This window comes from Hemicordylus capensis, chromosome 3 (assembly GCF_027244095.1).
Source record: "Hemicordylus capensis ecotype Gifberg chromosome 3, rHemCap1.1.pri, whole genome shotgun sequence".
NCBI classification, from domain to species: Eukaryota; Metazoa; Chordata; class Lepidosauria; order Squamata; family Cordylidae; genus Hemicordylus; species Hemicordylus capensis.
Window position 1 is genome coordinate 27433852 of NC_069659.1, and position 27104 is coordinate 27460955.

The 27104-nt window shown below is 44.5% G+C and overlaps 1 protein-coding gene across 1 annotated transcript in view; it reads right to left on the bottom strand.

Moving 5' to 3' along the window:
- PDGFD (platelet derived growth factor D) overlaps positions 1-27104 on the bottom strand; it is a 303356-nt gene that overhangs the window by 11195 nt on the left and 265057 nt on the right. Inside the window, exon 6 of the mRNA XM_053311254.1 lies at positions 13589-13803. Coding sequence (XP_053167229.1) covers positions 13589-13803 — 215 coding nt within the window. The remainder of the gene's footprint in view (positions 1-13588; positions 13804-27104) is intronic.

The window sequence follows — 27104 nt, forward strand, 5'->3', positions numbered from 1 at the left end:
CAGAGAATTCCTGAACACAACCATCAAAAGTGTGTGTGGGGTGTGTGTGTACATATTATAAAAAGCTACTTTTTAAAAAACTGGGATTGCAAAGAGTGAACACAAGAAGAGCTTTGCTGGATCAGACCTGTCAAGTCCATCAGCCTGATTTCCACAGTGGCCCACCAGATTATTCATTTATTTATCCAACAATATGTTGAGGCGGGTCTCATGATCAGTGACACCCGCTTTGCAAGGGCTAAGCCCGCTCTCCCTGCAGACAATCAACAAGCCCTGCCTGGGCGGCCGGACTGGCCACCCACATGACTGCCGGCTCCGTCATGGAGCAGGCAGGGGCTTGGGAGTTTGGGGGCCGTGCTGCCCCTGGAAGTTCCAGCATGCCCTGCGCGAGCACGCAGAGCATGCTGGAGAGACCCCCGAGTCGAGAGGTTGCTTTTTAGCCTCCTGGTCAGGGGTTTCCTTGTGAGTGCAAAGCCGCGGTGCGGCAGCACATGATCCATTAATCCCAGTTAGCGGAGTGCTTGTTCTGCTAACCTGGGCTAAGGGGAGGGGTACCTATAGCAATTTGCTGCCGGGAGTCGCAGTGGAGCAGTGGAGAGGCAGCCCTCAGTACAGCAACAATGCTCCTCTCCCTGGCCTCACAAGCCTCTGAACTATATGGTGAACATTGCTGCCTGCTGCCTAGAAGTAGTTCGAAAGTGGCGGCAGCAAATATGACCAGGTCAGGTGGTAGAACAGACTCTGTTTTCTTCCTACCTCACTTTTAGCCTGGGTAGTGGATCTGGGCTACCCAGGCTCAACTGATGGGTCAGGAGCAATGTTCCCTCTAAGGTGTGTGCATTTGCAGGAAGACACATTTTTCAATGTCTGCTCAGTTAATTTTAGATCCCGCTTAGGTTGATTCAGGAAGGCCCCACTCTGAACGCATGTGCGAACACACTGCTTTGATATTGGTGCCCAGAATGAAACTCATTCTCCACACAAATAAAAAAAAATTAGAGAGGATGCTGGTTGGGAGGACTCCTGATGCCCCAGATGACCAGAGATTCCTGGGTTAACCCTCTCCTACTCAAGAGTCTCTGGTCATGAGAACAAACTCTTAGTCTGAAATATTAACTGCTGCACAATACTGATTTTCTGCAGCAGTTGTAGTCTTCTCCAGCCCTCTATCATGCAGGTGAGGCATTTCATGCTCTTGGGGGGGGGGGAGCAGCATGTGCACCAGGGCCCAGGGCATTCCACCCAAGGTAATGGACAGGTGCTTTGCAGTACTCTTGGCACACACTGTGCACAGAGTTGAGGACCAGCTCTGCGGAACACACTCTGTAGGGACCATTTCCTGCACATGCAGCTCTTGGAGGGGAGCTAATGAATCATGTGCACATTCTTTTTCAGAATCTAATATGAAACGGCTTTTTAAAACTACAGATTCCTTTTTAGGTGGCTGTGGCTATTTCAAACAAAAGCCCAGGTAGAGAGATGAAGATCTAGGCAGTATTTAAGCCAACAGCATTCCTGAGAGTGTGGGAATTTTGTCTTCTCTGTATTTTCTGTTAAGAAACATGAGTACACCTGGGGGATTGCTGAATTGGGTGGTATCTGGTTCAGCAAGTAAAATTCCCTAAGGTGTGAGGGTTGCACATCCCTAGAATTAACTTCAGGGTTCCTCCCAAGGCAAAATGTCTTGAGAAATTTCAAAGGAGGCCAGATTAGTTTCTACAAGACTAGTGAACTTTCTCGAGGGGTTCTGTCTGTCTCCTGCAAATAGGGCTTGGTGCTTTTTGCAGGGCTCTCAATCATGCAGAAAAATCTCTCTGCATACTCTGCTTAGACCTTCCATTGCATGCACAGAGATCACAAGGCAGGGACAGCAGGCAGAATCCCACTAGCTTCTCCCCACATTCAGCTGACATGCTTTTGAAGGTCTGAGCAGGGCTGGAATCAATCACGTATACGGAGCCCTGTAAAAAAAAAGGAAAGTTGGATGGAAAATGCAACTACCGAGCCAGATACTGTGTTTATAGGAATATAAAAGATTGCAATGGCCTTATAAAAGTTCTCATAGCATTGACTATATGAAAGCAGTAGACAAATGAGATGGTGCCCAGGATTTCTGGCTGGTACTGTACTGAAGGAGATCAAGGACTAAGGCTTGTGTCACTTTTCCTCCAGTGATAAATGCTTTCAGTCTTTTAATGCAACCTGCATCACACTCCCTGACCTTGTTTGCAATGTAGGTGAATATGGAATGATCCAGGTTCACTAAAAATGCTTGAGAACAAAGCATTTTTAAAAGGGCTGTCAACCGTGCAAAGATTTTTTATAGTTGATTATTAATCATCTGGATTTTAATCAATCAATAACTTTGAACCTTCCACTGCTTGTGGAAGCCACTTTGCTAATCTGATATTTGAGGGTCAAATAGTTTAACAATGAGTCAGGGTCCCCCACTCCAATGAGGTATATTTGAGAGCGACTCCAATGTAAGTTTTAAAAAATGAAACTTAATTGAGGATTATTGTCTATAGTACAGTGATAATACTGCAGAGTATTACTTCTGTTCTGTTCTGTTCTCTGCATTTACAGAATTTTTAAAAAGTAATATGGAGTGATTAACATGTTTTCAACTTCTATATTAATATAAACTAGGTATTACGTTGGGCTGGTTTGGATGTCATGCAGAACTTCGGAAAGACTGAGTTCTGCATGATATCCCTCAAGAATGCACACCTCCTCCCATGCCCACATGATGCCTATTTCCTATCAAGGTTAAAATAAATCGAGATTGGCTTTGTCATCTGGACACACCAATCTTGGCTTATCCTAACCTACAATTAGCCTGAGATCTGTAACTCACTTCAAACCTTGGGTAAAGATCTTTTGCTATTTGAAGTAAGTAAGTTAGAACAAGTCTGAAACCACCAGTCTCAGCTTATTTTTAGCGTACAGAGTCTGCTCTGCTTAGTTTTATCAGTTGAACTGCATCGTGTGCCTTCAGACCATTATCTAGACTGGTAAAGGAAAAGTGTGCCATCGAGTCGGTGTTGACTCCTGGTGACCACAGAGCCCTGTGGTTGTCTTTGGTAGAATACAGGAGGGCTTTGCCATTGCCATCTCCCAGGCAGTATAAGATGATGCCTTTCAGCATCTTCCTATAACACTGCTGCCCGAAACAGGTGTTTCTCATAGTCTGGGAAACATACCAGTGGGGATCCGAACCAGCAATCTCTGGCTTGCTAATCAAGTCATTTCCCCACTGTGCCATTAAGTGGCTGTATGCAAGCGTTTAAAAGGGAATTTTGAAGTCTATCCTTCTCCTTGATGTATTAACTTTGCACAGGTGAAGTTTACATGAGGAATTTTATCTGCATTCTAGGGTGGTACGGACCCTTAAGGACAGTACCATGTGCCCTGGCTAAATGTTCAAAAGGATTCAAAGGCAAGAAGGTCACAAAAAAGTTCATCTCACCAGCACTTCTGCCCCTGCTGACGGCAATTAAAAACAAAAAAGAAAATGGCTGGATAAATGCAGGAAAAAGCAAGTGAAGAATAGTAGTTAGCTCTGAGTCACAAAACAATTAAAGACTCTTGCCGAGGAAAAATGCACTGGACTAACATCAGTTTCGCCTTTGATGTATCCAATATAGATTTATCTTCCCAATGCCTATTAATGCTAATGTCTAAATCTGTGTTCATTGTACTGTTAATTCATCCCTAAAGGATACATTTACATTTAAATTTACAAAAGCCAGGTCATTCAACGCTAAAGCTGGAACATTGTCTTTAATTAATTCCAGTCTGTGAGACAAAAAGAATGGAAAGAATTAATAGCAATGTGGCAGAGTTGCTAAGTTAATCTTTTCCCACTTTTGTCATTCGAGTGCAACACAGGCCTTTCTGCACAATGCCAACCCAATGGCCTCCTCATCTGTTATCCTGACACGATAGCACTCAGCAGAACCTTTAACATTCATTATAAATCAACATGAATTACATTCATATTTGGGTACTGCAAAGGAAGTAATTCCCACCCTAAAAACCAAGCTGGTACATTTTTATTTGGTCATACTCGTGACATTGTTATTTTATAAATTGGTTAGAAATATGTTTCCCTTTCCCTTGATTTAATCTAGTTAAATCAACCTGTATAGAACGAAGCTCTCCAATCACTACAAATATTAAGGGTATGCCTTAAAAAAAACCAAACTGAAATGGATCAGATGTTTGGCAGGGAAGGAGAAGTAGGGGGCAATTTATTTATTTTAATTTTTATAATTATGCCCTGCTCTTCCTCCACAGACCCCAGAGTGGTGTACATGGTTATGTTTATCCCCACAACCACCATGTGAGGTAGGTAGGGTGTGTGTGAGCTGGTTTGACTTCGAGCCGTTCAGCTCGAAGGGGTTCAGATCAAGCTGAAACGAGCCTAGTTTGGCTCAAAAATCACTGCTAAAGGGGAATCCGGTAAGGATTCATCTTAAAAGGATTCCTCTTGGGCCTGATCCAGCAGAGCTGTTCTTATGGGCAGGCCTATTTCAAGCCAATTTTGGGCCTCTGCACATGCACAGTGGCAAAAAATGGCCACCATGCATGTGCAGAGGCCCTTTTTTTTTGCTGCCACACACATGCAGAGGCCCAAACCAGGCCTGTCCACTCTAGAAGGGGTGGGGTGAGAGTCCCCACAGGCACCTCTGAGACCACAGCAGCCGCCGCTGGCGGCAAATTGAAAGGTAAGCTTTTACTTCCCTTCCACCACAACACCAGCACTTGCTGGACTCCCCTTTACCAGTATGGCCTCGAATTTGAGCCAAAACTGTGTGCACAAAACTAGACCGGACCCAGTTCAGTTCAAGTCCTGTTCATCTTAAACTGAACTGGGTTTTCCAGTTTTGTGCACATCTCAAGAGCTGGATTTGTCCAGGAGATAAATGCCTGGCCCAGAGTCACCCACCCAGTGAGTTTCATGAACAGAAATTTGAACTTGGGTCTTCCTGGTCTAGTCCCACAATCTAACTCTAGTCCCACAATCTAATCACTAAACCATATGGGCTCAATTTAATTGACTTCCCCAATCCCCTTTCCTAAAATCTGATGGGGCGGGGGTTAACTTTTAAAAGGGCAACTACATGCACATGCCCCCGACTTCTGGATCAGGCTGTGGAATCAAGTGAGTACCACCTAATGATGGGGTGAGCACTTGAATTAGGGTGGGACTCAGAAACATGACCCCCACAATCTCATGCAAGTCAAAACCAATCCTCGAAATGGATCGTAACTTCAGATCCTACACTGACTAGTCCCCCTGCATCGCAAACAACAACCCCCTTGTTTTATAGCTGCTTCCCTCACAAAACGGTCTTATATAGATTTAATTAAGAGTTTATTCAGAAACAACTGTTTTCTCCTTCCCCTTCCCCTCCCCTCCCTTTTTTGACTCCCCCTCCACCACCACCACCACCACCACACACACTCTCTACAGGATCTCCACTGGGCCAAACGTCCAAACAAAACACAAAAGATTACTAGACAAAATACAACACATCTCTCCCCTTTATAACAATAAGAACTGAATTCATTTAAAAATCAGTGACAAAGTCTTGACATTTTTTAGGTGGTCTTCTATCACACACACTTCTCCTAATTCTTGGGTTCGCTGGCACAGGAGCTGTTAGCGATGTTCATGTGGTAGAGGATGATCCATCACTTTTATCAGTCTCCTCTGTGAGGTCAAAACCGGAGGCAAGATCAAAGTCTTCTCCAGTTCTTCTCTTGAAACCAGATTCCTTCCCCTCTTTTCTCATAGTTTATATGCTGGAAAGTCTTGAAGTATTCCATTTCTTTCCATCATCCAATAGGACAGAATCTCCTCAGATTTAAATTATTTTTTTGGTCCAGAATATTGGGAACATCCCTTTCTCACTTTATAAGGCAACCATGCCCAAACAAAGTCCCCAGCCTGAAATGTTAACTGTTTCACACCCAGTTTCTGATCCACATACAAGTTGAATTTTTGTTGCTTCTCTCTTGCCCAATCATGAATCTCTGCATCCTCAGGGTGAGATGGCATGGAAAGCCCTATCATTTGCTGCCATTGAGTATGTTTGGTGGTAGCTTTGCATCCTTTCAGCAGTACAAAAGGTGGTTTTTTTTCCTGTAGTTGAATGAGGAGTAGTTCAATAAGCAAATAGTGTTTTATGGATTGCCTCTTTCCAGGATTGTTGTTGTGTAGTAGCCAGTTGTAAACTTTCTTTCACAAATCTGTTCATTCCTTCCACTAAGCCATTCCCTTGAGGATGGTACAAGGAAATAGTCTAGTGTTTTATCCCATGGTTATGCAAGTATTGCTTGCTCCATTTCAAATGAGGTAAACTGTGTCTCATTGTCAGTCACTATTTCTTTAGGAACACCTTTTCTCACAGGAACTGTAGCCATGAATGGGATCACCTTGTTTGTAGTAATGTTGTCAGCAAATGAAACTTCTGGCCACATGCAACAGTAATCCACCATCACTATAAGAAATCTTTGTTTTGTGGGTTGGTTATCAAAAGGCCCCATTATATCCAGATCAGGTTTTTCCCCAGGGACCATTAACATACTCTACTTGAGTGAAGGGGGTGGAAAAAGTCTTCCTCAACTTGTCAGATACAGTACAAGCCATATAGTGCCTGATCATATCTTCCATGTGTTATTCCATACCTGGCCACCAAAAACTTTCTCAGATTCACCTTTTAGTCAAGCTCACGCCCCAGTGACCTTCATGCAGAATTTGGATCACTTGTTGGCACCACCAAACAATCAGTCCTCAGCACCAGCTCATTGAGAAGAGACAGTTCACTTGCTACGTGCATGTATGGTTGAAGATGTTCAACCATACATAATGGCCATAATGGCCATCCATTAGTTATGTAAGGTTTAAGTTCAGTAATCACTTGACCAGCACTGACGGCCACTTTACACTCATAAGATGTGATCACTCCATGAGTGGATGAAGCTATCTGTGCATTTACGACTCCTTTATCCATGTCTTTTGGAATTTCCTCTTGGCCTGGAAGTAGAAGTCAAGATAAACAATCTGCAGCTGTATTCTGAATACCTGGAAGATATTCCACCTGGGAAGCAAAATCCACAAGTCTAGTGATCCATTTGGTTGTTCTTGGGGTTGCTTGACTTGATCTCCAAGTAGTAAATAAAGAAGATAAGCGTTTACGGTCTGACTATAAAGTGAATTTTCTGCCCCACAAGTAAGTCTCGAAGTGCTTTACTGCCCAGAAACATTCTCTTCCAATGATCAAATACATCTTCTCTGATGCAGTAAGCACTCTGGAAGCAAAAGCAACTGTAACTTCCCTGTCCCATTTTTTCTGGGTTAAGACAGCACCTAAACCATACTAGTGTAAGCATCAATGGTAACAATAGTGTGCCTGGTAGTGTCAAAAGAAGTGAGAGCAGGGCTTTCAGCAATGGCCGTTTTGATAGTCTGAAATCTAGCCTTGTCAGATGCATCCCAATTAAATGATACATTCTTTTAAAAATAAGATGCAATGAATCAACTTTTGAGGCAAATTGTCTAACAAATTTAGAGTAATACAAAGTCTTTAAAATGATCAAATGACATCCTTGTTGTGTGGCTCTGGTGCTTCTCACTGATATTTCTCTGCAGAGATAGTAAGTCTGTGTTGTCTGAGTTTTCTTAGGACTTCTGTCAGTTTACTGTGTTGCCATACACTTGACTTCAATGTGTTTCCATACACTCAAATGTCATCCTGAAAGTAAGTGATCCTATCCGTAGCTCCCAAAATTGCATGCATCATTCTTTGAAATACCAAAGCTGCAGAGGCTAATCCAAAGGGCAGTCTTTTGTATTGAAAAGTGCCCTCTGGGGTAACAAAGACTGTGTATGCCTGTTTTGAAACAGTTACACTGGCTGCTGCTATGTTTCCGGGCAAGATACAATGTGCTGGTTATTACCTTTAAAGCCCTGAATGGCTTAGGTCCAATTTATCTTAGAGAGCAACTTTTCTTGCATGATCCCCACCTCACGTTAAGGTCATCTGAGAAGGTCCATCTCCAGTTACCACCTGTTCATCTGGTGGTGACTCAAAGGTGGTCCTTCTCTGTAGCAGCTCCTGGGCTGTGGAATGCACTCCTGGCAGAAATCTGTAATCTGAGCTCATTATTGGCCTTTAGGAGAGCCCTTAAAACCTGTTTGGCCTGGTCTTCCAGGGTTTTTAAACTGTTGTAAATGTTCAGCCTGGTTCTCCAGGGTTTCTAACTGTTTCAATGTTTTAACTGTTAATTGGTTTTATGCTGCTTTTATAGTTTTGATTTTAATTGTTAATTGATTTTAATTGTTTTTATTTTGATGTAAACTGCCCCGAGCCATTTTTGAAGGGTGGTATATAAATCAAATTAATAACTACTACTACTACTACTGCTACTTTCGAGCATAGACAGAAGACAAGTCCAAAGTTGTGAACACTGAGGCCTCTTCCAGAGTACACAGTATTTCATTGATATTGGGTAATGGATGACAATCTATTACCATGTTGGAATTCACATCTCTTAAACAGGGGCGTAGCAAGGTTGGAGTTGGCCCAGAGACAAGATTTTAAAATCCTCCCCTCCAAATCTCAGCTCATGAAAAAAGAAATCTTAAATGAGGCTGATTAGTGGTAACAAAAAGCATAGTAAAACATATATATATATATGTGCCACAGCATCCTAAATTATTTTTTTGAAGGTTTTGTAAATTGTGGATGATGCAAGTCATTTAATGGTACTAGAGAGACATGCTGTTCTGGTAGCTCCAGGTCTTAACACTCACATAAATTTTGGAGGATGAATACAACTGAAGGAAGCCCAGGTGGGTGCACGGCTGGGGGAGTCAGTCATCTGACTTGCCTCTGGGGGCCCCCACAAGGCAGTGGGCCCTCAGACAACTGTCTCCCCTTGCCCTATTATAGTTACACCCCTGCTCTTAAATCTATGCACATTTGAAGTGTACTGTTTGATTTCCTCACAAGAACAATGGGGAAAACCCGTTTTTTGAAACCCATTTCAAAAATAAAAACATTATGTTTGAAATGTATGGCAGTGCCAGAAGTATCAGCAAGAACATCCAAGAAATCAGCAATCATATCAGGATGCTCCATCATCTGTAATACGAGGTTCTGTGCTGTCTGGTTCTAATACTGCTTGTAGATCTTCCTGATGTTTCCCTTCTGCAGTACCTCCTTTGTATTCCAGGACACCAGTAGAGTATCCATTTATAACAATAGGGTAACCTCCATATCTCAATGGGTGGATATCTGAAGGCTGTAGGTGTAGATCTGGTGCAGTAAGGAGTTTCTTGTAAAGTAGAAGGGGAATGATAGTGTAAGGAGAACCAGAATGAGCCAGCATCCTCACTTCATGGCCATTAAGTTTAACTTGACAATGTGGAGAAGCGGGCTCTGATTCTGTCATACTTAAAATGCTGTCAGGAAGTGTTTCATCTGCCTTAACCTTACCATATGGTAAATCAGTAATGGAGTGGACTGGAGACTTGCAAACCTTAGCAAAGTGTCTCCCTTTCTTTGGATGTGTTACAAGTGACCTTCCATGCAGGACAGTGAACAAAATTGGCTTTGCGGGCAGAGCCTCCACATCGGTAGCAGCAGTTGCTCCTCCTTTCTTGTGCTGCTACCTTCTGGGGGCAGTGTCATATGAGGAGATTGGGTTTGGAAGGATTTCAAACCTGGTTCACCTGGATTTCAGGAGGTTGGGTTTGGGTTACCAAAGAGAGCAATTTGCCACAGTGAAGAGCATTTTCCACCCTCCTAGTCATCCCTATAATTTTATCCAAGTTTCCATTCCAATAACAGTTTTTCATGCAGTTTGGAGCAGTTAGTTTTCATAACAATCTGATCATTGATCAGATCATCAGTAAAACTGGCAAATACACAGGTTACACTTAAGGCACACAGTGTTGTGACATCCTGATCAATAGTTCCACCAGGCAGTTGGAATCTAGAATAGAACGTTCAACAATCACATTCGAAGTAGGGTTGAAATGATTATCTAAGGCTTGAAAAGGAGCTTCATAAGAATTGGCATCCCCTTCCAAGTTGGGGGATTGGGCGAATTATTATATATTCTTTGGCCTTCAGGGTCCAGGTAGTGAAGCAATATAGCCTCCTGCTTCACTGGAGTAAAGTCAGGGGTCTGTATAGTGAGCAAGTAATTGCAGAAATAGTACCACCAGGGAAGAGCAGGTTCTCCTGGGATGGACAAGAAAAAAGGTGGTGGTGGGATCTGAGCCATGCTTCAGTGGGCATCTAGTGAACAACAGAGTTCAGGATTGATAAGGAAAAATTACTTTCAGGGATTGTACAGGTCAGGAAGTTGGAGATTTAATCAGCAGCGGCAATATTAGAAAGCAGTTCAGGAATGTAGGCCAAGTAATGCAATGAAATGAAGTTGCAGGAACTTTCACAAGCTTTGCAGGCTCACACGCTTAGTTGGTTTAAAATCTCGCTGCCTAATAATTTATAGCTGCTTCCTTCACAAACACAAAGTAATCTTATATAGATTTAACTAAGAGCGTATTCAGAAACAACTCTATTTTCTCTTCTCCTTTCCCTCCCTTTTCATTTTTGACTCCACCCCCACACTCTCTACAGGATCACCACTGGGACAAACTTCTAAACAAAACATAAAAGATACTGAGGTCATTCACATAATCAAAAAATGTGTTCTACCCAAGTTTGTAAGCTGTGTGTGCTCCCCATTGTTGGTTGTGTGGAAGCAAGGTAAGAGGAAAACCTGGGTAGAAGAGATGGTGTGGATGCAAGGTAGGAGGAAAAGCTACCCAGGTTTTCCTCCTACAGTGCTTCCACACAATCACTTCTACCCAGGTTTTCCTCTTACCCTGCTTCCTCACAACCGAAAATTGAGAGCACACAAAGCTGCCAAACCTGGGTAGAACACAGTTTTTGATTGTGTGAATGACCTCATTGGATAGAATACAACATCCCTTTACTATTGTGAGGGGAACATAACTAGGACTGGAAGGGAGCTTTGGCTTCCAGCCAGCTCTAAAACTTGAAATGATACTTTTGAAAATATTCAACCAGTGGTGCTCTCAGTGCACAATCCTCTTGAATTCTGGTTTGCTAATAATGCTTTGCTGTATTTACCGAAATCCAAGACTAAGCCTTTTCCAAGTTTGATGTTAGAAATCAGGAGGTCATATTAAATTCAGAGTCCTCTTCCTTTCAGGTAATTACAGAATAATCTGTATTTAACCTGTATTTTAAGGGGGTCATCTTAAATTTGGAGTTGTCTTCTAATCAGGTAAATGTGGTAAAAGGGGCCATTGTTTGAAATGAGTAAGGGTTGAAGGACCAGCAACATTGGCTCTGCCCACTGACTCACTCTCACATAAAACAAACAGAAAAAGAGGCCCTTTAACCTCTTCATCCCCAGAGTGAATAACAGCAGAGGTCTTGACAGAGTTTTCTTGGTTGGCTTAAGGCTGTAATAATAAAATTGATTGATTGATTGATTGACAGAGTTTTCTGCTCGTGCAACTTAGCTACATCTCACTGCCATTTTCATTTTGTAAGAGTGTATAATGGCCAATTAAGGAAGAAGTGTGGCAGAGACTTTTATGTTTTTCTGGCCATTTTTTAGAATGTGTGTTTCTAGCAAGCTACAATGATAGGATTGCCTATTCTTTCACCACTGATAGGCTTAAAGAAGTCAGTATCCATCACCAGAAAAGTAGAAATAGAGAACACTTTTCACCAAAAAGGCCTCCAAAAGGTTTCCATGTTGCATAAAATTTGCATATGTTTATTGGCATTATATATGCATTTAAAAAAAAAATAAAAATAGGATAATTTGAGAATAAATACTGCTCACCACTATGAAGCTTATGACCAGTAAGCAGTATGTCTGCTCACTCTGCTGCTTAGGTGCAGAGTACTCGAGACCCCTGCTTCTTAAACGCACATTCATCTCCTGCTTAGGTTTACCACACACACAGTCCTCTGTCCTCCTCCCAATGGGTCACCCAGCCTGCTCTCCCCAGCCAGGCCAGCAAATTCTCCTCTTGGCTCGAGGCAGAGTAGCCAGCTAGCTACTGAGCCAGCCTCTTTGCATGCTAGTAGAACAGTGCTTGCACAGTGTCCTACTTGCTTGCTGTTGCTACAAACACTTATAGGACACATTTCAACAGAAGGTTTCACAGTAGTTTTGAAATAAAAATAAATAATAAGATGCTCCCCAAAGGGCTCACAAATCTAAAAAGAAATGGAAGGTAATATCAGCATCAGCCACTGAAAGAATGCTGTGCTGGGGCTGGATAGGGCCAGTTGCTCTCCACATGATAAAAAGAAGAGATACACTACTTTAAAAGGTGCCTTTTTACTCAGTTAGCAGGGGTGGCTGCTAATTGAGTAAAGCTAGCTAGCTAACTTCTCACTGACACCACCGTAAGGAGGTGCATGAACTGAAGTCCGTGCACTGGTTCGGTGACATGGGGAGGGGAGTGGCAAACACAAGCTTTTAAAAGGAGGAGAGCAGGTCCTTACCTACTCTCCACCTCCCCATGCAGCTTCCAGGGGTGGCACTCATCTCAAGAACCTGTGTGCGGTGCCTGCATGCACATGTTGCTGACCATGCAAATGGCACCTGCACATGTCTGGACATTATGTGTGTGCTGAAACTGCATGCGGGTTCTTGAACCATTGTGGTTTCTTGGACACCCCCCCCCCATAGACATTATTCCTCCTAATGCAAAAAAAAGAAAGAAAGAAAGAAAAGAAAAAGAAAAAGAAAAGAGTGAGGGGAGTAATTTTGTCCCCAAAATATTTGCACGTCCTCTGTAAAAGCCCCTAGTTGGCAACCCTAAACAAAAATGTTTGAAATTTGTCATTTTTGACCACCTAGTTCTCCAGCATATTATCTATATATTTATTTCTCCTAGGCGTACCTGTCGCTAATCCCAAGTGTGGCAGCTCTTGTGAGAGTTCGCAAGCAGCCGCAGATTAGCAACAGGGAGAAAATAGAGATGCCAGTGGGCGGCCAGCTGGCAGAGCAGGCAGCAGGCCACCTGGCCGGTGTGAACAGGTGGCGACGGGCGAGCTTGTCCACCGGGAATTGGATGGCTGGCTGGCGGGCAAGAGGAGGTGATGGGCCAGGTTTTTAGCCGGCCCGCCAGCCAGAAACCACAGGCGGGGGGGGGGACAGGTGAGGTGGGGGGGAGCGGGCTGCCGGCCACTGGGAGCAGACAGTGGCAGGCAGGCCCGGCCTCTGGGAATTGGTGGGAGGGCAGGTGGGTGGGAGGAGGTGGCTGGCCAGCTTTCTGGCCAGCCCCGCAACCAGCCAGAAATGGCGGGCTGGTGGGGGGAGAAGTGGGGCGGACGGGGAGAAGGAGAAGCGGGCTGGCCAGGCCAGCGGAGTTAGTTTCTTATTAATATTCATTAGGATTTTTAAAAGTTGCTGTGCAAGTGAGGAAAAGGTAAGCAACATCAGCTACCCTGAATGCACAGGAAGTAAAGGCCCTGCTCCCATTTTAGCAAGTCAATAAAGAAGGGAGAAATACCTCATGATATTTTTTCACCACTTTTCCTGCCGTGCACGTACAGGATTTCCAGTTTGTATAGCCACAGCCACAGTTGCCTCCACAGCGGTGGACAAGAAGGCAGCGGGGAAAGAAGACAGCGTTGCTCTGTCGTAGCTCCTCCCTGATGTTGACTGAATAGTTCCTTGGAGTGCAGCTGTAACGCTTTGCATCATCGTTCAACCTGTCCAGGTCGACTGGAATAGGGGGGAAATGTAAGAGTGAGAAAGAGACAACTGACTTTCCAAAAAGTCATCCATTCAATGTGGTGTTTTTAAAATTTTGTACAGAATCTAACTGAGGCTGAGACAAATATTCTCTGGTGATAACTCTCAAATTTGTGGGTGAGGGGAGGGGAAAACCTGGCTTCTTTTTACCACTGCCAGTTGTGTGTGTGTGTGTGTGGGGGGGGTGTCCTATCAGTGGCTGCCAACCACTGGCTACCATTTCCCCCCCAGAATGCCCCTGTGAACAATACTGCATCATGAAGTGTCATTCCTAGTGGGGCACTATGGGAGAAAAATGGCAGCTGCTAGGGGCAGTGTGTGCCACTGAGACCAATAAGCCACCTGTTTTCACCCCTCTACACAAACATTGCCAACATGCCACCACATTTTCACCACTTTAAAATGAGGTAGTGAATTTGGTGGTGGTGGTAGTAGTTTGGACTGCCCTGCAACTAGACACTAGGGATGTGTGAATTGATTCAAGTACAAAATGATTTGTACCCGAATCTGGCTGATTCAGGTGATTTGTAGACAGAATAAATCACCCTTGTGCTCAATTGTGCAGATGTGGGTACAAAACAAATCACCCCAGATTCAGACCCCAAAAATTCAGAGATTTGGACCTCCATTTTGTGGTCAAAGTGGATTGGGTGGTAGTGCCCAATGGGTGGAAGCTACAACTCAAATTTCAAATAAATTGGGGAAAGGGGTGATTTTTAATTTTTTATAACTCTCCGGGGAGGGGTGTACCATGGTGGCCCAGAGCAGGTTGTCATGGGTAGAAGTGCTCAATGGGTGCAAGAAGCTACCACCCAGATTTCAAAGAAATTGGGCAAAGGGATGTTTTTTAAATGAAGTTGGTATGTCTTTGTGGCAGATTCGGGGCAGAAAAGGGGTTTTGGGGACAGAAGAGTGGGTCAGGTGGTAGTGCCGCCAATGGGTGCCTGCTACCACCCAGATTTCAAATAAATTGGTGAAAGGGGTGGTTTTCAATGTTTTCCCCTGAAGTTTGTGTGTCTTTAAGCTTTCCCCCCATAGGGAATAATGGGGAATTTCTGCCGCCCCATAACTCCACTTGGGGGCACCAGGGTGGCCAAGAGCATGTTGTGGTGTAGTGCACATAGGGTGCCAACCACCCCCAGAATGATAAGCCCATGGGGCACTAGGTTTTGTTGTTTTCAATGTCTGAGGTGTTCTTCTGATAGTAGATACTCTGCTAGGCCAATGAAATCCCCATTACTTCCTATGGGGAAAAGCTTAAAGATGCGACAACTTCAACTTTTTTTTAATCACCCTTGCTCAATTTCTTTGAAATTTAGGTGGTAGCTTCCACCCATTGGGCACTACCATCCACCCCACTCTTTTGCCCCCGGAGTCCCCACCACCACCTTTTTGGCCCTGAATCAATTTGGATTCAGATTTGGGAAATTTGGGTACAAATCAAATCTGGGGTGATTTGGCGGGGTGAAGATTCGGTCAAAAAACAAATCGAGGGTGATTCAATTCAGGTACAAATCAAATCAAAAAAATTGATTTGTGCACATCCCTACTAGACACTTTGTACAATTAGAAATGATGATGATGCAAGATACCCAGCTTATTTATTTATTTAACATATTTATATAGCACCCAAAACTCATCTCTGGGCACTTTACAATAAAATAACACCAATTAAAACAAAATTAAAACATTAAAACAATTTAAAATCTAAAATCAATGTTAAATTCTGTAAGTCTAATTAAAAGCCTGGATGGACAAATATGTCTTGACTGCCTTTTAAAAAGTTTTCAGTTGTTGACTCCAGTGATCATATGCCCCTATATTGTCAAATGTATCAGAATTCTCTGAGAGAATTAATAATCCCATTAACTGAAATGTTACCTGGTTGGTCTGATGAATTTTATATTTCCTGGCTTTTGTCTGATCAAAACATTGAAATAAACAACTCAGTTTTGTGGTGTTATTGGTAGAATTAATCACCCAATCAAGTAACAACTGCTCCCTCTTTTTTCTTTTATTAGTTATCTTGGTTTTAATTTGTTTTAAGTTTTTGTCTCATACAGGTTGCAGACCACAATAAAGACATTGATTGACTGAAATGTTGTCAGAGATGAAGAAGCTCTTATTTCAGAATAAGCGCATTCCAAAACTTCAGGGTGGCAATGGAGAAGACTCGTCTCTGAGCAGAGAGGGTCTTGTGGTAGCAATCATGAATTGTTCCCTTTGCTAAGCAGGGTTGGTCCTGGTTTGCATTTCAATGGGAGACATATGTGAACATTGTAAGATATTCCACTTAGGGGATGGGGCTACTCTGGGAAGAGCACCTACATGCTTGCATGCAGAAGGCTCCAAGTTCCCACCCTGGCATCTCCAAGATAGGCTGAGAGAGACTCCTGCCTTTAAACCCTGGAGAAGCTGCTGCCAGTCTGTACAGAGAATACTGAGCTAGATGGACCAAGAGTCTGACTCGGTAGAAGGCAGCTTCCTATATCCCTATGTAAGCTGGTGGTAACTGCAGATGGAACTCCTCAGATTACCTCAATAGGTAGTGGGGCTCATAATGAAGAAGGCATTCTCTTAAATACCCTCGATCTAAATTGTTACATATATATGATTCTTGAAGTGCTGTACTGAAGAGTGGCCTATAGACTGACTATTGTTATTATTTATTTATTTTATTACATTAATATCCCGCTCTTCCTCCAAGGAGCCCAAACCTGTGAGGTAGGTTAGGCTGAGAGATATGTGACTGGCCCAGAGTCACCCAGTGAGTTTATTGGCTGAATGGGGATTTGATCTCGGGTCTTCCTGCTCCTAGTCAAACACTCTAACCACTGCACCACACTGGTTTATATTAATGAGCCACTGACATAAATAGCCATATATAGAGCCACTGGCACTATATACATAAACACTGCTAAGGATATGAATACTCTGCAGGTGCACTGTGCCAGTGATATTAGGTTTCAGGATACAGTAGCCTGACAATTGTAGCTTTCCTAAAGCTACAGGTTTCTAGCCCTTATGGCTATAAAGGTACTCTTGAAAGTGTTGGTACAATTCCTGGTGAACTACAGAAGTGGAAGGGAAGCTACATAAGTGCTCTAAGTTGTGTCTACAAAGTATAGCATGCATAAGTTTAGTTTAATAGAAGCACATGTGTTGCATCTCACTATTAAAGTTCCCCTGTTTTCTCAAGAGTGCTAGTGTCTCTACAAAGAAGTATGTATTGCTCCAGATCTATCAACAAACAAATCAATGAGAGCTACTAGTGCACTCAAGCACAGAAAGCAAAGAAAAAAGAAAAGAAAAAGAAGAGTCACCCTAGTGTACATAAGCAAAGATGGAGGAAAATAGACAACTATTGATTTCTCTGTTTCGACAGATGACGTTTTGTGCTGTGTTGTCTTTCATCAAATCCACTGCCTCTCAAGCCTGACCCTTGAAGCTAATTCCGCTTGTACGGTAGAAGAGGCTCTTAAGTTGTTTGCCCTCCCCATGGTTATCCTGAAGATAGCCATACAAAAAAGATCAGTTTTCAGAAAACTGGCTACCAAGGCTGTCTACCAAGAATTGGGGGGGGCGGGGGGGCAAGGTACCGGCAGTCTTGTGTTGCACCCCTGATGGGAGCCACCCCACTTTCAAAAGTGACTTTGTCAAGCTTTGAAAGTGGTGTGGGAAGCAGGGAAAGTTCCCAGCACTGCAACATTGAAAGAAGCAGGAAGAGAGGCTGCTGGCAACTAGGGGGTTGCAGAACCAGTTCAAGCAATTCAAATTTGAATCAGAATTGGGATTTTTTAAAAAAAGATGGCCAGACTGAGTTCAAACTAGACTGGGCCCGGTCTGATATGGACTGGTTTGACCCAGTTCGAGGGCTATCCTTGTAAAGGGGAATCTGGTGAGGATTCCCCTTTATAAGCAAATGTGGTGGGGAAATCCTTTAAAAGTCTTCTAAGGGCATTTGGGGGTGGAGGCGAGAGGGCATCCCACTGACTTTGGCAGCGGCGTTCCTCTAAACCCTGCCAGTATTCCCGCCCAGCAGTGTGGGCTGGCAGCAGTCCGGTTCTAGCCTTTGTGCATGTGCCGAGGCCATTTGCATGACCATGCAAATTTGCATGGTTATGCAAATAGCCCTGCTCATGTGCAAAGGTCACGGAAATGGCCTCCATGCATCCACAGAGGCTGGAATCCACGGTTGGCCTGCACTGCTGGGGGGAGCACTGCTCTGGCTTAGAGGAGCTGGTGCCACCAAAGCCGGCAAGGTGCACTCCTACCACCACCCCGGGCCACCCTTAAAAGTATTCCCCTACTGCTTTTCTTTCTGGCTCACAGACTGGCAGTTCGGTTTAAATTTGGTATGCATTTGAACCAAACCGCTAAACCCAGTTCCATGCACATCCCCCTACTGGCAGCCTTCCCTGCTCCACACTTCCTGTGCCACCTGGAAAGCTTGCAAGGTTCGAAGAGAATGAGGGCAACCTTCTCTCTTTCTCCATGCGCTTTGCAAAGCTTGCAAGGTTCAAAATAGTCCTAAACAATTGCTCCAATGGTGCTCACAGGGGCATCTTGACACAGCTTCCCCCCCGCCAGCAATCTGCTGCCTGAGGCAACTGCCTCACCTCACCTCAGGAAAGGACCGCCCCCTACGAAATGCTGCCCCAGAATAAAACCAGATGTGATGCTAAAAGCATGAGTAGTGCCTTCGTCTTTCCCCGCATAATGTTCATCATAAAAAATGTAGTGTAGGGGGAACTGATCATGACTGTAGCACATGGGAAGAATAAATCTATCCCTGTTCCCTTGAGGTGGTAGGGAGATTTTTGTTCTTTGGAGGGAATCTACAGTTGACCCCAAGGGCAGCTGCTTTCTGGAGACTAATAGCTGGGGGTGGGATTTCAATGGGGCCATGGATGAGAGCAAAAAGGAAACTTCCTTGCATGCCGCAGTGCCAATCCTGATATATCAAACACCACACGGAAGCTTAACATACTGTGACGGGAGCAACCAGCTGCAGTGAAAAAGGGAAGATCTCTGGCAGAGATGATCTCCTTCCCAACAGGGAGCTCCAGACTGAAGGGCCCTTTGTCTGTGTCTCAGCTTTGTGCAGAAGAAAGGGGTTGAGTTATATAAGAAGGGAATTGGGCACTGTATTGTTGGGGCGGGGGGGGGGGGCAGAGGAAGACCAAACTGAGACCAGATTGAGTTCTTAAGCAGGCTGCCTGGGACCTGTTTCTGTCCTACAGACTTTCATGCTAGCTAAGTAATAATAATTCATTTGTTTGAAAAAATAACAAACACAAATCAAAATATTAAATGCTAGTGTTGGTGGAGAATTGCAGAAATGTGGGGTGGTGAGTGGAGCACTGCCAAGGAAGTCCAATGCAAATGCTCAAACTTCTCAAAACTGAGGGGACTGGTTAAAAGGAGGCTGAAAGGGAAAGTCAGGAGGTTCAAATCACTCCAGAAAGCACAGAAAAGTTGGAATGTATACCAAGGAGGAGGAAAGGTACCACCAAGTTCAGGAGGACGCCAGTGCGGATAGCAAGTAGAGTCAGGGAAGAAGACCTCCTTCTTCTGGGAAGAAGGTGATGGGGAGGTGATGGGAAGACCTCCTTCAGAAAATGGAAGTCCTGACCAAATGAAGAAAACAGAAAAGAACATAAACTCTGGCAAAAGAAATGCAAGGACACAATAAGGGATGCAAAAAGAGTTTGAGGAGCATATAGCTAAGAGTATCAAGGGAAATAACAAAAATATATCAGAAGCAGAAAGCATGTCAAGGAGGTGGTTGGACCCTCAGATAATGAATATGTGAAATGGATTATAGAGGAGGATAAGGAGATTTCAGAGAAGCTGAATGAGTTCTTTGCATCTATCTTCACGGCAGAGGATACTGACCATATACCCTCTCCAGAATTGAGCTTTTCAGGTTCAGTGGCTGAAGAACTGGGCCAGTTTGAGGTAACAAGGGAAGATGTGCCAAACTATCATGAGAACTAAAAATTAACAAATTGCCAGGGCCAGATGGCATCCACCTAAGAGTTGTGAAGGAACTCAAATGTGAAATAGCTTATCTCCTATCTCCTAGGGGGAAAAACAAAACTTGTCCCTACCATCAGGCTCTGTGCCAGAGGACTGGAGAGTAGCTAATGTAACTCCATTTTCCAAGAAGGGATCCAAGGGGGTTCTGGGAAATTACAGGCTGGTTAACTTAATTTCTGTGCCAGGTAAATGGATGGAAAGCATACTTTAGGACAAACATTTTAAACATATAGAAGAAAAGGCCTTGTTGAAGGAGAACCAGCATGGCTTCTGCAAGGGCAAGTCTTGCCTCACTAACTTTTCAGAGTTCTTTGAGAGTGTCAACAGACATGTGGATCAAGGTGATCCGGTTGACAAAGTATACTTGGACTTCCAAAAAGCTTTTGACAAAGTTTCCCACCAAAGGCTCTGGAGTAAACTTAGCAGTCATGGAATAAGGAGACAGGTTCATGTGTGGACTGGTAACTGGTTGAAGGACAGGAAACAGAGAGCAGGAATAAATGGACAATTTTCACAATGGAGGGAGGTAGGAAGTGGGGTCCCCCAGGGACCAGTGCTCTTTAACTTTTCCATAAACGATCTAGAAGTTGGAGTGACCAGTGAAGTGGCCAAATTTGCAGATGACACTAAACTATTTAGGGTAGTAAAATCCACAATGTATTGTGAGGAGCTCCAAAAGGAATTTGTCGCCCACTCTCCAAACTGGGTGAGTGGGTAACAAAATAGCAAATACGGTTCTGTGCAAACATGTATAAAGTAATGCATATAGGGGCAAAAAAAACCCAACTTCCCATACACACTGATGGGATCTGGGATGACTGACCAAGAAAGAGATCTTGGGGTCATGGTGGACAGTTCGTTGTGTGGATTCAGTGTGCAGTAGCTGTGAAAAGGGCCATTTCCATGCCAGCGATCGATAGAAAGAGGATTGAAAATAAAATACTATTATTATAATGCCTTTATACAAATCTATGCTGTGGCCACATTTGGAGTACTGCATGCAATTCTGGTCACCATATCCTAAGAAGGGCATTGTAGAACTGGGAAAGGTGCAGAAGAGGGCAACCAAGATGATCAGGGGCCTGGAACACCTTCCTTATGAGGCAAGGCTGCAGCATCTGGGGCTTTTTATTTTGGAAAAAATGTGACTACAGGGAGACATGATAGAGGTGTATAAAATTATGCATAGAATAGAGAGTAGACGGAGGGAAATTTTTCTCCCTCTCTCACAACACTAGAACAAGGGGTCCTCCCATGAAACTGAAGGCAGGGAAATTCAGGGCCAACAAAATGAAGTACTTTTTCACACAGTGCATAATTAATCTATGGAATTTCCTGCCACGGGATGTGGAGACGGCCACTAGCTTGGATGGAGGACAGGTCTATCAATGGCTACTAGTCTGGTGGCTATAGTTCACCTCCAGCCTCAGAGGCAAGATGCTTCTCAATACCAGTTGCAGGGCAGCAAACAGCAGGAGAGAGAGCATTCCCTCATAGGTATGTGTGAACTGGTTTGGGGGTTCGGTGGTTTGGTTTGGGAGTTTGGGGTTGAATTGAAACCCCCCCATTTCCATCTGAACTGGAACTGAACCCTCGCAGCAGTTCATGATTTTTTTTAAAAAATATATATATATATATTTTAATTACCTCTAGCCCCTTCGGAAGCTTCCTAAAGGTCAAGGCAGGAGGGGTGTCCGTGAAGGTCCCCCCTTGCCCAAATGGCCTCTTAAATCACCACTGCGGCCCACAATATGATCTTTTTTGGCCCGTTCGGGGCTCTGTAATTGTGTGCGATGGCCATTTTGCCTGTCACCGCACATGCGCAAATGGCCTCTGTGAGGCCTGGCATGGCCCAGGGCCTTGCAGAGGTCATTTGCACATGCACAGTGGCCTTCAGAAAGCCTCCTGAAGGGGCTAGAGGTAATCTCTAAAAAATATTTATTTATTTATTTATTTATTTATTTTAAAAATTGCGAACACGCCCCCCAGCCCGGACCAGAGAGAAAAAACTTCTCCGAGAGTTTTCCAATGAAGCTCAGAATTATTGAGCCAGTTAAGCACTAAGATGGAATTCCGCCCATCACTATCAGAAACAAATTTACAATAGCAGCATCCATGTGGATTTTTAGTCTCCATAAAGCTCTTTGAAAATGATGTTTAATTCAAATGCCTCCATTAAAAGGAAGAGAATCAAATCACAACATTTTCATTTGAAGATGCACTCAGCTGGATGTGTGTGTGTGTGTGTGTGTGTGTGTGTGTGTCCTTCTCAAATTGGACCACAAATCCAAGATAGAGCTTCTCTTGCAGAAAGATTGCTTCTTAAAGAGAAAGATTGAGAGAGCTAGAATTTTCAGTGGAATTATAACTGTCCACATGAACAGGGCGATGGCTCATACAACCTGGTACACCAATTATCTTGGAGGGGTGTCAAGTAGTCTAAGCAGGACAAAATTACTGGTGTCATAAAGGGGTGCACCTCTGCCTAAATTATTATTTATTATTATTTTACACAGTCAGACAGGTGTTATTGACTGGTTTTATCCAGACATCTAGTCCTTCCCAAGGACCTGGGATGGCTGAATTTTATTGTCAATGTTGTTGCTGTTGTTATAGATATCATTGCAGAATATAGGCTGTTTCCAGTAAAGCTGCTTTTTGTAATTGGCTGCTGGTGATTTATGTGGCCCCTATGGTGTTGAGGTGCTCTTCAAGGTCATCATTATTGTTGTTGTTGTTGTTGTTGTTGTTATTATTATTAATTAATTAATTAAATTTATACCCCGCCCAAACTTACATCTCTGGGTGTAATGATTCAAATCTGACATGGAGAAAAGGAAATGTGTGAATAGACAGCTCACATGGGTACTTCTTCCCATAGCAATATCATCAATTCTGAAGAAGGTGAAGAAGGTGGTTTTTACTTTGTTCTACAGTTTTACTACTTTCCATTTTTGCAACCAGCAATAAAGGTAAGCCTAATCATTTAGAGGACCTGTATGGCTATTATTTGGTTTTCAATATAGCATACCATATAGCATACCGCACAGCTGACATAGTGCACAGCAAAACAGAGACAGGTGGAACACCACCCGCACTATTGCATGAATAGAAACACCACTGACAGTGTTATGGATTAGAAATGTTCCAGTGTGTCTTAAAGTTGTGCACAGTTGCACAATGGTAGGGTTGTGAAAGTTGGTGAAGTTGGGATAGGATGTCTGATATCCCAGCCCCCACCATGAGGAGTCTGTCACATGGGAGCAGCTCTGAGTAGAGCGACAGTACCCAGCCATTCTGTGCTTCCACTCAGCCCCGCACACTTTCCCAGGCTGCCCTTTCTCACTCCCCGTCCACCCCAGATGCTCCTGAGAATCTCTTCAGCCATCCAGCTGCCCCCCACACCAGCACTGGGCTGGCAATTAAAGAGCCCACACCACCACCACCAGACTCAGGGATAATTGCTCCACATTCTGCTGTCTCTTCATTAGCAGGGCTGGGATTTCCGACATCCTATCCCAACTTTACCTGTTTGCAAAACCCTAGATGAGAGTCACACAATTGCATTTGCACAACTTAAATATGCAGTGTAACAGCCTGTTCTGCAGCACCGTCAGTGGTGTTTACACACATGCAACAGGGCGGGCAGTGCTCCTGTTGCCCATATGTTGCTTTACTATGTGTCAGCGGCCATATTTAAGAAGAAATATCAGATGTTTGGGGATAATTGCACAATATCCCTAGTACACTTTGAGCCTTTTCCTACAGCTATAGACTCTTGGGTAGGAGAGGGTTAACCCAGGAATCTGTGGTCATCTGTGGTATCGGGATTCCTCCCAACTCAGCAGTGCCAAACCTGGGTAACAACAAATATCTATATACCACTTTTCAACAAAAGTTTCCAAAGCGGTTTACATAGAGAAATAATAAATAAACTAGCTTAAACTGTGAAGAGCATCTGCGCGCTAGTACTTGATTGCTCCCCTCACCCTCTTCCACTGCCCCTCTCACTTCAGAGATCTCCCCACCCTCACCTGAGCTGCACTCCTGCTCCTCCTCCTCCATCCCATTGCTTCCACCTCCCTCACCCCTCTTGGTCACTCCTCCATCCCTTGACTCCATCCCCCTCACCTCACTTGGTCGCAGCAACAGTGTTGCTGGCGCTATTGGCCAAGCTGCAGCCTCCTAACCCCAGAGACCTCCCCACCCAAGCCCCGCTCCTGCTCCTCCCCACAGGAGCAGCAGCAGTGGTTGACTGGGCCCTTCCTTGCTGTCTCCACCACCATGGCCACTATTCCCCTCAGGCCGCTGACAGACCCAGGCCCGTCCCTTGCCTGCCGCCCTCCCTCTGACAATGGCCTTGGTAGCCCCAAACAGCAGCAGTCGTTGATTGGATCCTTCCTTGCTGCCGGTGCTGCCATGGCCGCTCATTCCCCTCAGGCTGCTGACAGGCTCAGGCCCATCCTTCCACCTTCCTTCTGTCTCCATTCTTCTGTCTTCTTTCTCTCTCTTCCAGTCCCTCTGTCTTTCTTACCCTCCCTTCTTTTTTTCTTTCTCTCTTTCTCTCCCTTCCTAAGTTAACAGATCTTGTTTATCTTGTTTCCTCATCTAATTCACACAGTGGCAGCCTCCTTCTCCCGAAGGGATTCTTACCTCCCTCATGACTCCTCACTTCGCAGACCCCTGCCTGCTCTCTCTCTCTCTCTCTCTCTCTCTCTCTCTCTCTCTCTCTCTCTTCCTCTCCTCTACAATCAAGAACATCTTCTGACCAGTAACAGTTGCATTCCAACTGACCTTAACCATCACAGGCTCCTCCTCCTTATCTGCATACGGAGTGTCCACCGCCCAATTACCACGGTGCCACAGGCTCCTCCTCCCTATCTGCATATGGAATCCCCACTGCCTAATCAGGTGCTTGCGAACTCCTGTGAGAGCGGCCACACACAGGATTAGCCACGGGTATGCCTTAGAGGATTAAATATATAGAAGATAAGATGGCTCCATGTCACCAAGCACACACAACCTAAAAAGAAACATAAGATAGACACCAGCAACAGTAATGGGAGTACTGTGCTGAGGGTGGATAGGGCCAGTTACTCTCCCCCTGCTAAATAAAGAAAATCACCATGTTAAAAAGGTGCCTCTTTGCCCAGTTAGCAGGGTAACTCAGTTCTGCCACCCTGGCTAAAAGTGAGAAAGGACAAAAATTAAGTTGAAGTTGTCCTACCTTTTGGCAGCGGGGGTGGGGGGTCGTCTGTGCCGTTGGCACTTTTAAAACTGTATTAGAGAGCCAGCAGCCGTGTTTATCAAAGAGTCCTATGCCAGACAGAGTGGAGCTGATGCAGGACTGAGAGCTGCTTCTCCGCTGCCTGCACAATGCATTGTGGGATGCTGGAGGATTCCACTTGGGTTCCCCCACCCTGGAGCATTCAGCAGGACCAATCATATTGGTGTGGAGAAAGTAAACTCAGTCAGGGGTTGGCTCATCTGGGAGGCACAAGGTATGAGCATACCTGTCCTCCAGTCCACCCCCATACAGTTTTGAGAACAGGCTCTTTTTGTTCTACCATCTCCCAGAAGACCGACATTAATGAGCACTCCCAACACAGGCAGTTGAAGGTGGCCAGAGCGCTGCCGGTGTTGGGAGTGCCATCATAAGCTTTATTTAGTCAGCTTAGTCTTGTTGCGTATGGCTGCTTTTGTGTGAGAAAGGTATATGCCTGCCAAGTTTGGGGAGATGGCACTGGTCAGTGTGCATCAAGGACACATGGAGTGTTTACGCTGCTTCCATATTATTCCTTACAGGGGCAAGTTCCTCAATGAATCAAGCCAAATGCAGGGGGAGGAAGTCCACAGGATGAAAAGTACCTGTGACATGCTGACTGTTTGCAGGTATGTGTTGGGTCCCAAAAGAAGAAAACTAGGATTTCCTTGATATGCGATGTTATTCGTTATGTTGTAAAATAAAAGAAAGTTCATGCCTCAGGCTAAAATGGATCACCATGCTGAGGCCTACAGGAATGTAACTTTGTTCTAAACCGCCCAGACAGAAGTTTTGGGCGATATAAAAACATGTTAAATAAATTAAAAAATACTCAAAGGCATTGTTTAAAGTAGCCTGTTGGGTGTGTTCTCTTTACTGCAGAACTAAGGAAGGAAATTTTGCAGTTTTTCCAGCCAGCAACAAGGAGGAAGAACTCCACAGAAAGAAGACCTGTTGACCTGAATCCTTACTGGGTGGAATTGTAGGCCTGTCTAAGCTGCACCAGAGTTTCACAGCACCAGCGTGAAGACCCCCACAGTCCTGAGAGGGAAGAAGTACAGTAGATGTGCATAGCGGCTAAGAGCTTGCACTTCATTTCCCCCCCTTATCATGTCTATCCTGCTCTGTGGAATTTTCAGTGTGCCAAATTGTTATATTCACAGTAACATTCTGCATTTATAAATGCACTACAAATTATGAGGCTGTTCTCACGTGCAACCTAACCTGGGCTAGGGACGCCCACCCCAGGTTAGGCTGCACATGAGAACCACGGGGGTTGGGCCCAATCCTGGTGGAGCAGCACCGCTTAGCACTTCTATTTTCCCTGGCTGTTAGCCAAGGTTAAGGGAGCAAGTGGTTCCTTACCCCCTGCTACTTGCACATGTGGGAACACAGGTTGCTTCTAGCCCAGCTGTATACAGAGAAGGGGGTCTAGAGCACCCATCTCTTGGGGAATCCCCCGTGCAACAGGTTCTGGCCCCAGGTCCCTCCATCCTGCTCCGTGCTTCATGGAGCAGGGCTGATCATGTGGGAACATGGAGCATGCTCCCACCACCAATCTCACCATCATCTGTGGGGAAGGTAATCTTTTGGGAGCCTTCCCCAACCACCCACTTTTGGCGATCATAAGACTTGCCCCTATGTGTGCCTACGGCTATTGTAAATTACATCATGTTTGAATGTTGCAGGGGTCTCTGTATGTTTCTTGGGCAACTGCATGACTTCATCATTATTCACAGCTCCAAAGGGCTTGTTAGAGCCATGTTAAGGATGCTGCCTCTCGTTGACTTGAACCAACTCCTTTCTTCCAGTTGGGAAGGCTGGATAATGGTGTGACATGTGTAAATCAGAATGTGGCCAACTTTGCATGTTCTGTGGAGCTTCAGGGTTCCTCACTGTGAAGATCTGTTATGGTGGAGTAGTTTCCCCAACAATATGTTCACTTCTAACTGAACTTCCCTGAAAA